We start from the raw sequence: 12,869 nt of genomic DNA, 5'->3' as shown, positions 1-12,869 counted from the left end.
TGATAGGAGGCACTTAGGCTTGTGGCGTCAGTGGCTGTGCAGTCAGTGGGGACAGGTCCATAGTGCAGACTGTGGACTAATCCATCACTGCCTGCGCGGGGGCTGGGGGCCAAGTGCTTGGCTTCTCCCTCCAGGAAATAATCAGCTTTTAATTTATCACAGATCACATTCATGAGAAGACGGATCGCTGTGCGGAGGCCTTGTGTGACCAGGCTCATCTCCCCAGTCACACTGGAGTGCTTCGAGAGTTCTTCTAATTTGGGGTTTTCCTGATATCGCCATCATTACACCAGTTTTGTACATGCAGACCTTTTACCCTTAATACATTCCAGCAATTTTAACATGTATCTCAGGATATAGAATTGCCATCTAGGCCAAACCAAACAGTTTCTAAAATAGTTTGCACCATTAAAGACGACTCTAGTGACCAACCGACACTCAACAACAGTTAGCGGAAAGTGGAGCAAGGTCTTTCCCTGAGGACCAGGGGGGAACATATGCTATTATGTAAGTCAACTGCAGGGCCTCCTAATGGTTCAAATTTGTTTCTGGCCCGGCATGTGGCCCCCACAGGAACATGCATGATTAGTAGCATGACTTGGAGGATCAGATGAAATGAGATCTATGCGAAAGGGGAAGAATAGTTCAGCCACATATCGTCCAGCCTCCCCCCACCGATCGCTTCATACAGCAGAGGCAGGTTAATCCTTTTATTGTAATGAAGTGAGGGGGCATAATGTACTATGAATGTAAGATCCTTAATCCAGTATTGGCATTTTTATGAGGAAGGACAATCCAGTGTGACATAAAGAACAGAGTGCTTGAGAAGCACAGGAGCTATCCATCATATCACGAGGCTGAAACAGAACAACACAGCACCCTCAAGTTGATTTGCATGAGACAAACCTCCCCTTATTTCGACTGCACACCCGTTTGCATGTAATCACCGTAGATTTGAACAATATATGCCTCAAATACTGTGAGAAATACGACATTACATTTCACAAAATAACATAATATCCCTCCAATTACTAAATTATCAATGGCTAAAAAGGAACAGCAGTTTTCATAGTTGCTGCATTGGCAGTTCATATTTCTTTTCAATTAACATTCCCATACCTTAAACAGAGAGATTTTGTGAGCTATTATACTTCATACAGAAATTATGTAGCTGAAGCAGTAGCCAGAACAGCAGTTGCTTTGTCTACGCAACCACCAAGTCACCTCTCTCAGGAGTAAGAGAGCAGGCTTGACTAAAAAGATCGTAATTTAAAAAAGAAAAAGTTGATTAGATGTGGCGAACCAAGTCACTTATGTTTGGAAAAAATAAGCAGAGAGAAGAGAAAAGAAACGATTCATTTGATTTTCTCGATCGTGTTTTACTTTATGAATTTTCAACTTAATTTGGTTTGTCAGACTCTAAAAATTGAGGGTGGATTTTGCTTAAATTTGGTAGAATACAAGAATTTAGCTTGTTGGATCATCGATTCGATTTTGGAATTTATCTGAATCTCGCCTCATATGGCCTTGGAGGAGGTATTCGCTCTCCAAATGCCCTCTACTTAAAAAAAGTTTTTAAAAAAATACAGTAGTATTTTTTCCCTCCCTTCCTCCTTTTCTTGTCCTTTGCTTTGTCACCATGGGTCTGATTCCTATTCTGCTCTACTTGTGATGTGTCAGTTTAAAAATCTGCAGTGTGCCTCAGAAGGACAAAGGCAGAAGATGAAAGAGAGACAGATTAAGAAGTCTGGAATAGAGGTCATCGTCAGAGGTAATTTCAAGTTCACTCTGTTTCTCCGAGGACTTCAGATGGCTTCCTCTTAAGTTTGCTGCAAATCCTCAGTTTAAACACTTCACCTGAGGTTTGTCCAAGTTCATGAACGTGACACATTTCATAAGTGCATGCGGGAACTCCTGTCGTTGAGTGCGATAAGTTAGCATGTGTTCATCCGTGACATGAGTGAGTGAGTTTTGTGGAAGTGTCAGGATGAGAAACTACAGGTTTGGAGTGACATGTTTTACCTTGCTTTGGATTTGTAGTCTTCAAAAAAAAAATCAATTTACGGGCAGTGATCGTTCTCCTGATGGTTTCTGTCTTTTGTGGGAGATGGTCACTGAGCCAGCAGCAATACTTCTTGTCACTGGCGGAGTAATTGGCTTCAATCAATTCTGCAGTCATTGAGTCAGATAAAGAGAGGCAATAAGGATCTTTCATTCCTCCTGAGCTGAATTTGTAGTGAATGCAGAAGGAGCCGCTGGAACAAGTATTGTAAAACATGCTTATTTCCATCGATGGAAGAGGGTGTAATAATGAGTACACAGGAATGGCCATTGATTGGAATGTGATTTATCTTTAGGTGTGTGTGTGTTTGTACTTTCTGGAGGGGGAGGGCTCAAATATGTCCTCCTTTATCTCACATCATTAAATCATTAATCAAATAAGACAGGGTAGTGGGTTAAATTAACAGCGTTGCTCTCAAACACTTCACTTGTTCTTGGTTGGGGTATGGTGGGGGGGGGGGGGGGGGGGTTCTATATGCTATGAATCCTCACCAAACCAAAGACCCTTGGCGCCCACTTCTCACAGCCATCTTCTGACTGGTAATAGAGTATTTATCAGATTGCCCACGAGAGTACAATGCAGTGCTTATCTGAAACAATTATCAAGAAAAATAGGAGAAACTAGTCGGTTGCTCCTCCAGAATACTGGCGTGATATTGATTCGAGTGACCGGGGAGAGTCTTCATGAGAAATAAAAGCAGGACAATCGTCCAGTCTGACCACAGAATCATCATTATATGCAAATGGGAGAAATTTACAAATAAAACCCATAATTTCTCAGCTCTGCGGTAACATTGGAAATGAGCGGGGAAGATAGTACAATGCAGTCTTTTTTAGAAATTCAGGAAATGCATATAAAGGGAGTGTCCACTGAGTACCCAAAGATAAGATAGGAGAGAAAAGCTATAAGAGCAAATTGATGTGCTTGCGCCTTCTTTCTCCTCCGATTACAGAGAGGGAAGAAATGAATAAGAAGGGGCTTCTGATAATAAGCGGCAAATGGCTGATCCATTTGTTGCCACGTCTGAGTGACAAGGACATGAAAGTTTGGATTAATGAGTTAACAAATGACTGCAAAGAGAACTTAGCTAAGATTTATCATGCAAAATCTTTCTGCGTTTGCTTTGTAATGTTCATTTTAGAAATGTGGAGGCTGTTTTACATGCTCACCATCATCTCAAATGATGCTAGGCTTGACAGTCGCCACTGTAGTACCTTAGAATTTACGATAAAGCAAGTCTATCTTATTCGAGTTGAAGCATATCCAATTCAAGGAGGATGTCAAGCCTGGAAATGGGGTATGAAGGGAAAATCATAGTGCATAGCAGTGCAGGGAGGGAGGTGGGAAAGAGAGAGAGAGAGATTGGAGGCTGCCTGGCCCGCTGAATGTAATCAAACAAGGGTGAACAGGTTGTTCCACAGATGGCTGATCCTGAGGATCCTCCGATTTATTTCCATGCTACAGACGGTTGCTGTCATTGTGTGCAGGTGATGTCAGCTCAGCAGCATCGTCAAGCACACACCACTAAACTCTGACACTCACCTGTCTGAAATCAATGTGACACGATGCTGCTTGTTATGTGTGTATTTGTATGACTGAGTAAGAATTTAGCAACAGAAGAAGTCAATTTGCAGCCTTCTTAGTATTCTGAGACCGAACACTTTGGGTTATAAATTATGGATTCAACAACTATACAATTACAATTTAAAGGAACTCAATAGAGAATTGAGTCATTTGTTAGGAGAGCTGCTTTGTATTCACCAACGCTTTAAACATGTCATTAGATGGGATTTTTTATGCACTGTAGTCAGGCAGCAATTGTTGCTTTCTCTTGTACACTGGCATTTTATTTGCTCAGTACATTGAATGTCATTTTACTTGCGATGGATTGATGAAAGAGATGTTCCACACATGTGATGAGTCACTTATCTTCTCTCCTCAGATTGATGCCAGTAATGCCTGGACAGTGAGCAGCATCATGCGTGGCACGTGGTCAGGGGCCACACCCCTCTTCTTCGTGGTTCTACTGAACCTGGTCCACTGCCAAGAGGTTCCTGTAGTCCCAGGTAAGAAACCTCACATGTTCGGTCCTGGCATGCGCTTCCATCCGTGACGAATTCATACTCCGGCTTTGTCATCGACGCTTCATCAGTGTGTCTGTGTGCTTGTCTGACTCTTAACTGCTCGACACTCTTTCCCCAAGTGTCCGTTGTTGCCATGTAAGTGTAACACTTACATCACTCATTTGGCACAAGGATTGATACACTGATGCTTCATTAATGTCTTTTTGTATTTTTTTTGTTTTTAATTATTTCCCGAAGCAACTCTCATGTCTTTGGTATCATGCGAGAATGCGTGTAGGGACGATATTAAACATGAGTGAAACATGCTTGTCTCTTCAAAAAAAAAAAGACCAAAAAAAGGAAACCCAGACTAAAACAAGGAATATCCAAGTCTTACTCCCCTGGATGCTAAAATAAACTGTAAAACTGCAACATTCATTATCGAGTATGAAACTTTGTCGTATTCTGAATTGTCTTCACTGACATGTATTGGATGCCCCACTCGCCGGCTTGGGCTGATACTTCAATACTACTATTATACTGTATATACAGTATTACTCTGTGTTCCTCTTCCTGGTCAGCACACACTGTTGGGTGGTGCGGGGATGCTGCTAAGACCACTGTTGTACTAGAGGGAATTTTGAAATCATGAGGTAGGAGTGATACTTGATGTAAAATCTCTTGAACTGTAGGGGGAAAATGATGGTGAATCCTGAAACTTCTGATGAAGATTGTTGTTTCGCTAATGCAATGATTGGTCAGTGCCCCCCCAACACACACACTTCCTTAGTTTATCCTCGCTGATACTAATGTGTTTCCTAATGGGCATTTTGTGTCGACACTCTATAGTTACTTTGAGATAACAGCTAGTGGCTTTTAATAGGTTTTAATTGGATTCTAGATTCCAGCGCTGCCGACTGATTCGGCTCCAACTCCAGACATTGCTGTTCAAAATTTACCTTGATGTCCGCTTCAAAGGATCCTGGTGGAGAAAGCAGGGTATTTCAAGTTAAAAAAAAAACAAAACAAAAAAAACAAAAAAAAAATAGTTTCCCCCTGATGACGGCCCATCATGTCGCTGCGTCTTGCATCGTACCAACACACCTGTCCTCAAGCTTCTCCGCCTCCATCCTGACCAATTTTTATCATTTCTCCAAAAAACTAGGGGGTATTTAGTGACTCTTTCATTATATTTGGAGTGTAACTATCAGGAAGGTCATGTTATGTTTACTTATACTCTCATCTTATACCCCATTGTATATGCAGTATTTTTTTAGTATTGAGGACAAGGAGTTGCCTTTCTATTTTTTTTCTTTAGTTTTGGTAGGAAGCGACATAGAGGGCAGTGACAGAGTTCTGGTGGTTACAGTTTCATATTTTTTGTTCGGACTGGTTTTCAAGCTCAATGCTGTCAGGTTGAATTTGTGGCTGACATGTCAAAAAGTCCTGGAAGATACCAGTGTAACTTAGTCACTTAAGTTTAACCAACTTTTCTAGATGAGGAGAAGTCAAACCATGCTAGAACCACCATTGCCTTTATTTTATTTCTTTACACACTTGACGGCTGACAGCTCCTGACTGATCCTGTTTATTCCATCAGATTCAATCTTAACTGTTGCGTTCATTGCTATTCAGATGGAATCATGACAAATAAACGTTGATATTCGCTATATAATACAGGACAGATCTGGTATGAATGCGGATTTTGGGAACTGGTGATCCGTCGTCATTTTTTTCTCTCCCCAGTTTGTGCTGGATTTCCAAATTGAATCATCTGCTCAGCTACTTATTGACCCGCATTAATAAGTCCTTTATTTAGAAATAATAAAGTGGTTCTCTGCTGAGTGAAATCTGCCTGATGATTGATTTTTCTGAGTGAAATATCATTCTTTTGCCATAATGCTCTGTCAAGCCCTGTTATCACGTTTACAGTAGATAGGAAGAGGGCGGACATGGGTTGAATATAGAATTCAACATGTTTTTTTTTCATTATACATTTTCTGCCGTCTTTCATGGAAATACAAAGTTGTTGATATTCGGAGACATACTGTACAAGGTTTTGGGACCTTCACTAAATTGAACACTAGAACTTTGCACTATAGCCTTGGATGTACTGACTTTTTGAGCGACTGACCAGGCGGACTTATTCTCAGCACAAGATCCAATTTTCACCAGTGTTTCATTTGAATGAACCTCCAATCTCCTGGTTGCTGCTCTGCACCGAGCAACAAAACACCACACAGTCGAGTGAAGTAAAATTCAAGGTCAAGAAAAACCCAAACTTTTGGCGCCCTGCTTTAAAAAAGGAGAATAAACAGCTTGTGCACTGCAGCACTCCTGGAAACATCGCCCTGCAATGTACAAGCTACTTCTTCTTTTTTATGTCCTTCTGTTTTTGTATCCCCATAGACCGGAAAATATATTCCTGTGTCCTTCCAGCATATTGAGACTTGATATAGGAATCACTTAATGGACCACATTGTGATTAGGATGACTTGAATTGTAATTATTTTTCTCTTTGTTCATCTGTTTAATTGGATTTGTGTCGCTTTGTCTAATTTGAGTCTAGGAATCCGAAGTCTGCTCTGACACAATTAAGCCAAATAAAAGTTGGTCATCTTTCTTCTTTTCTATATTCTTCTTTCAGATACACTCGATAAGCTACATCTGCCTTTAGTTTCGCTTTACTGATTTCAAGCTGAAGTGGCAATAGTCGTGATTGCTTCGACTTATCAAGTAAATGTTGATTGCAAACTGTTGTAATGGCTGTACAATATTGACGCCATCAGCGTTTGGATCGGTTCCTTGCTTTCGCCACCGGCAAAGCTCAGTTTACAGTATGTTCCTGAAGCCAACAGTACCGCACAGACAAAACCAAGATTATATTGTTCCGCATTTCGAGGAGGAAGCTGGTTGTTATCGTAGAGGTTTCAGCGTTTGGCTTGATGATTGTGTGTCTTCCCTGGAGCCTGTTGAAAACCTCACAGAGAAACCCAGACAGTATTTTATTTTTCTGTGCTTTAACTCCTCACTTAAAACATTGTTTGCTACTTTTCTCACTACTAAAAGCAAATACAGCAACATTTCGGGAAGAAGCGTCTCCTCTTCATAGTTCCAGTCATGTATGTATTTCAGGGGTGGGGGGGGGGGGGGGAGCCCCTTTGCCCCTTTATGCTCAGTATTCAGCTTGCACACCAGCCAGAGGGTGATTAAATATGTGGTTAATACAGCACCATGAGAGTATTGAATTACACAGGAGCCATGCTGACCTTTTTAAATTACAGAACCAATTGTGCAAGACGGCAGAGGAAGTTTATAACAGGTACTGCCAAGATGGAGCCCGGAGGAGAATGGATCTGCTGCTGCTGTCCTGCTGACACGCTCCTTATTAGTGTTCTGCACTATAAGCACCCTGTTTGACACCCTCACGTTTTCACTCCGGCTCGCATTTGATGTTGAGTTCTTTGTCTTTCAATCTGATGTACAAACAGCCATTAGAAGATTCTTGCAGACGAGCTGAAACACGCAGAGATGCCTTCACACAAACTAATTTCATTTCACTGTTGATGAGACGTATATCACTCTTGTACTCTTGTAGTCCAACTCCATTAAATCTTGATCACTGGCCTCTTTCTCTGACGCATACTAGTCAGCATATTGGCTTTGCTGATATCTGAAGGTCATCTCTGATCTAATTTGAAGCCGAAGCCAGAAAAATGAAGCAGTCTACTTTGGCATCCCACTGCATGAGTACACGGAGTCACAGCCATTTTTCAGGGGTGTCTGTACTTATCTTCAATCCCCATTGAGAGAGTCTGAAACAAGACTGGCATCGGTACAACAATCTTTGCTTGGCAAAAGGCAGACAAAACCTTTTTAGCAATGAAAAAGTTAAAATGAAATATCCTGACATTTTTCTCTCCTTGCCAACTTTCAAGAGGGATTCCTGATTGCCTTATACAGCACTTTGCAAAACGCCCTGTAAATGTGTTTGGCTTAAAAAAAAAAAATCTATATTTCACCTTGTTTTATATTTCTTTCTCTGGGAAGATTGCATATCACTGAAGAAGAAAAATGATGGAGGATTTTGCATTAAAGATATGAAATTCATGTGGCAGAATGTTTCAGCAGAATAGTGCCATTTAGTGACGCCGTTTATTCCATTTAGAAATATTAAACAGCTTTGTCAAAAAAACAAGCCCGCAAGCCTTTTCTTTGAACTACACTGATGTCAAAGCAAATCTCACTTGTTTCACTTGACATTGCATGATTTTCAACGCCTCTAAGTATCAGTCATGGTGGAGGCTTGACTCAAATATCATAAGACTTCTGGAACTTCACGGTGACTGTGTCTGTACTGTTCACCGGGATGCTCATGGCATATCTTTGGCAGGACCTTTCACTGTGCGTTTCTTCGCTTGTTGTTACTGCAGTATTAACGTGCAGATTCAGCCATCTTGACTCAGTTTTTAAACGTCAGATCAGGCTGAGGACTTATTATTCATTGTCTTTAAGATTAGTGTTGGATATTTGCTTCAACTTATTACAAACCCTAATGTTTACAGTGCCATATTTTCTGATCCTGAAGTAAAAACGGCATCCGCAAGTTTAGCTGTTGCTGTTGCTCGGCAAGAGAAAAAACGCTGAACTTATTATTTTAGCAGTTATCACATGTATCAGCCAGTGACAGATGCCCTCTAGTGGCCATGGATGTTATGGTGATGTGACTCTCACGTAGCCATGTTGGGCGAATTAAACAAACATCTGACTAAGCAACAAGAGACGCTTATTTATTCTCTTTTGGAACCTCAAGTTGCACTTTTTTTTTCTAACGATGACAAACCGGACGGAAGAAGCTCTTTTAACTCTGTTGTTGCTGACATATGAAATCTTTTTCTTATTTTTGGAGCTGGAGATAATATGAAATGAAACGCTATTATCAGCTGGTCGACGCGGTACAATAGGAAACAGCTCCCTCAACCTACAGGTTTAGTAGGTGCTTAATTCTGTGTGTGTTAATATTCAAAATTCAGAAACCATTCACTGTTGTAGACTTTTTTTTTAAACATACACAGGATTATATTCTTGTTTATTTTCTTACTTTGGATGCCAACATTTGCATTTCTTCTTGCATTGATCACATCTCACCTTACAGCTGATTTGTTTTTATCACCTCCTATATTATATTCTCCCTGAGCTGGAATGTACCCTTTTAAAAATGCCAACCTTCATCCTTTACCTCTGTTTTATTCTAGTAGAGAAAAGCATCAATCTGTCTGCTCTCCTTGTTTTTGCCCACATGTGTCTCTCCAATACCCTTATTGTTTAAAGCACCTCATGATTTTCCTCTGTCCTGGGGCATAGAGCCTTGTGCTTATCATCTCCCTGCCTCTCTCCAGCCACCATTTAATTACATAGCAGGGCACAAGCCGGTGAGTGTTTCCTCATCACACTCCATCCACCCTCAGGCCATCATTTAATGATGAAAAATCTGCTCCAGGAGGTCTGGGGCATTTGTTTTATTATCATTCTCCTCCTTTTTTTATTTTCTGAGCTTTTCTCTTTCCGTCGTAGGAGGTGTTGGTATCGAGGGGTGCCTTGGTACACAGCTGGCACGGCCTGTTTTTTTTTTTTCTCTCATATTTTGCTCTCAGGCTTGAAATTTGATGGCCTGAACTTGAGCGCCGTCGGCTAAACCTTCACATGGATCCATTGTGACTGCACCTTGAACATTAGATAAAGTTGGATCTGTATTGAGAGGGAAATATTTGGGGTCCAAGGTTAACTTTAGTTGTACGGCTAAAACTTGAATAGAGTTGCAAAGAACTCAGGAGTAAGTTAGCATTGAAAAATGTCCGCTCCCTTGTCTCAGAACATTTTGTGTGCTTGAAATGAAGTCAGTGGTTCAATCTTTTACTACAAAACAAAGGCATCACCGTCAAACTACAGCCACCTGTCAATTTCAAAGTGTCTTAAAAAAAAGGGCGGTCGCTAACAAAGGAGGGTACAAACATCATTAGCTATTAGAAGCGCAAAGCTAATTGTGGTGAATTCACGTGTCTACCGTGGAGTTAGTACGCTGCATAATAGCTTCTGTAAAAATTACATTCACACTTTTTAAAAACAAGTAGACTATCATGCCAAACAAAAGGTTTAAAATCACGTAAAACTTTGCTTGTTTGAGTTTGAGTCTGAGCTTGAGTTTATTTTCATGAATTTTAATGGGGGAAACTCGTAGCAGTGCCATCTTCTGCATAGATTAACCAATGAAAATATTGTAACCTTGTAACACAATAGATGCAATCATAGCTGTCACATTGTCAACACAAACGGCTGAATCTCATAAAACATGCTGCATTATCAAGGACACACACACACACTCCTATAAATAAGTGATAAAACTTTGTTAGAAAGCATTTGTTAATGTGATTCAAAACACGCTCCTAGCAACCAGATGTTGATTTTCATTAGGCGCTGCTCGTGGTTTGTCTAGACGATTTTATTGATATCAGATTAATTTCAGTGTGACAAAGACAGAAACATCATATGTCATTATTTTTAAATCAAATGCAAGAGCAGACAATAGAATAAAGCCTGGCTGCAGATTTTCTTCCCTTTCAGCCCCTTCCTGTTTGCACACTTGTATGCATGTGTTTGTACGGGATGGTGTGCTGTGCATGCAGTACAATTTATTGATTTCCATAGAGACATGACACAGGCACCTTTGTATCTTTTAACCCCGTTCCTCACTCGCTCACGCGCGCACACACACACACACACACACACACACAGCTCCAAGCCACAACATCCCTCTCATGGGGTTTGTGCTATGGGGCTGTGAGAGAGTGTCATCTCACAAATGAATTTCTCCTCACATCCCTCTCTCCATTAAAGAACCTGCTTGTGCTCCTCCAGCACTACTCCCCTGCAGCTGTTTGTGCTCTCAGACACAAGTACTTGTTATTTATACCTGTGTTGCGTCTGCAGCCGATACCTGCATCCCTTACGCGACAATTCATTCTCACCATTTAGATGTAAGTCTGTGTTCTTGCATGTTAGTAGATAATTCCGGCTCTTTTCAACTTGTTTTAACAGTTTGTTTTTTTTGCCCTCGAGACAATTGATGTAGTTCATAATTTTCTGGGATCTTTTCTCACTGCTCTTCAGGCAACAAACCTGAGGGCCAACATAATATCCAGAAAAAACATACTCTACATAATAAAAATGCAGTCTCAGGCAGACTTTTTCAGTCATAAAATCATGTCTTTTATTTTGCTTTTAACTTTGACTGGACAATTTAGTCTCGGGTTCAAACCCCGCGCTTGCCTTTAAGTCATTAACATTAACAGCTCTTTACATATCTTGTTGTTTGTTTCATTCCATGGGGACTGCACTTTTAATCCTGCATGTGCCAGAACTGGACTTTTGATGTTTGAAAGAAGAGCAAGAAACCATGGATACATGGATGTTATTCAGGTTTTTTCATGCCAGCTCACACTCAACAGGCATCCGTCTTTCCAAACGGTCGGTCTTGATTCTGTACTCAGCCGGAAAGACTGGGCACACTGAGGGACTGGCAGACAAATTGAGCAACCTTCATGATTGGAAATGTATGTTCTACGTGATCGGGAGTACAATGAACATCTCTGCCTCTCTAGAAATCACACTAACAGTTTTCTGTACACACACTCACACACACACACACACACACACACACACACACACACACACACACATATATTTTTATATATATATGGATTTTTGACTCAAGGAACAAGACAATTCCTTCTAATCAGTGTATTTTCGTGTGCATGCATGAGCGTAGTACTTGGAGGATTAGTTTGGACTGTGTGAAAAGTTTTTAGACTGAGAGAAAGAACAGTTGAATGCAAATCCCATTGAAAGTTGCTGCTTTATCTTGATGTTCTATTGAATTTGGGCTTTAAAGCCTCTGCGGTACCACTGGGTATTCTGTGCATGTAGCCTAAATGGCCTTTGTAAAGTACTGAATTGTGAGCTCAATTTCCTATGCACGCTCATCTTTTTTCCTTTCCCATTTGAGACAAGATATTGGAGATGATCCCCCTATTCTACCAAGTGCTCATTTTAAATGGAAGCTATTTCAGCTCTTTCATTTGTCAATCAGTCTGAAGAGTGAGTCTCCAATGGTGGGCTCAATGTGAGGCAGTAATTGTCAGCGTCCCCTTCTGCCCAATACGCAGTCCAATGTTTTGCATGTGAAAGGATCCTGAAAGAAGATGTGAGCGCTGAATTAATACCCGAACTGCCCTTTGTCTCTGTCACTTTGGTCTCTGCTGCCATGAGACATGGAGGCACAGACATGCGGACAATCGATGAGGAAGAGAAGAGGAGGTGGGAGGTTTTTAATTTTTTTTAGCCTTTGTTGCAGTGCAGGACTCACCCTGTAAGAGGTTGCATGCAGCTGTAGCTGTCTATTTATGGTTTGTTTGTTTTTCTTTCATAATTATGATAGAGGCGAGATGAAAAGAAATACAGCAGGGGGAGTTGCAACAAAGAACGCGGATGATGTCTTAACCTCCATGCAATACGGGTGTTTGCTTTAGCTTAACTTCCAGTTCACACGTAAAGACATTTCATTGGAAATAGGATGCCATTCACTGTAAACTGAGCCTTGAACATAACTCTGTGACTCAGAATACCAGGGAGGGCAATCAGCATCTGGAGCCAGCTGCAAAATTTGTTACAAATTGTCCGATCCATCA

At 40.9% G+C, this 12,869-nt stretch overlaps 1 protein-coding gene across 2 annotated transcripts in view; it reads left to right on the top strand.

Annotated features, from left to right (window-relative positions):
* robo1 (roundabout, axon guidance receptor, homolog 1 (Drosophila)) overlaps positions 1 to 12,869 on the top strand; it is a 303,336-nt gene that overhangs the window by 107,452 nt on the left and 183,015 nt on the right. For both annotated transcript variants that reach the window (XM_086216569.1, XM_086216570.1), the window contains one exon: positions 4,005 to 4,128. In XM_086216569.1, the coding sequence (XP_086072695.1) occupies positions 4,005 to 4,128 (124 nt within the window). The remainder of the gene's footprint in view (positions 1 to 4,004; positions 4,129 to 12,869) is intronic.

The sequence above is a fragment of the Aulostomus chinensis genome, chromosome 10, assembly GCF_037954235.1.
Source record: "Aulostomus chinensis isolate RoL2024-O1b breed Wild chromosome 10, RoL_Achi_v1.0, whole genome shotgun sequence".
Classification (NCBI taxonomy): Eukaryota; Metazoa; Chordata; class Actinopteri; order Syngnathiformes; family Aulostomidae; genus Aulostomus; species Aulostomus chinensis.
This window is presented reverse-complemented; position numbering and strand designations above follow the sequence as displayed.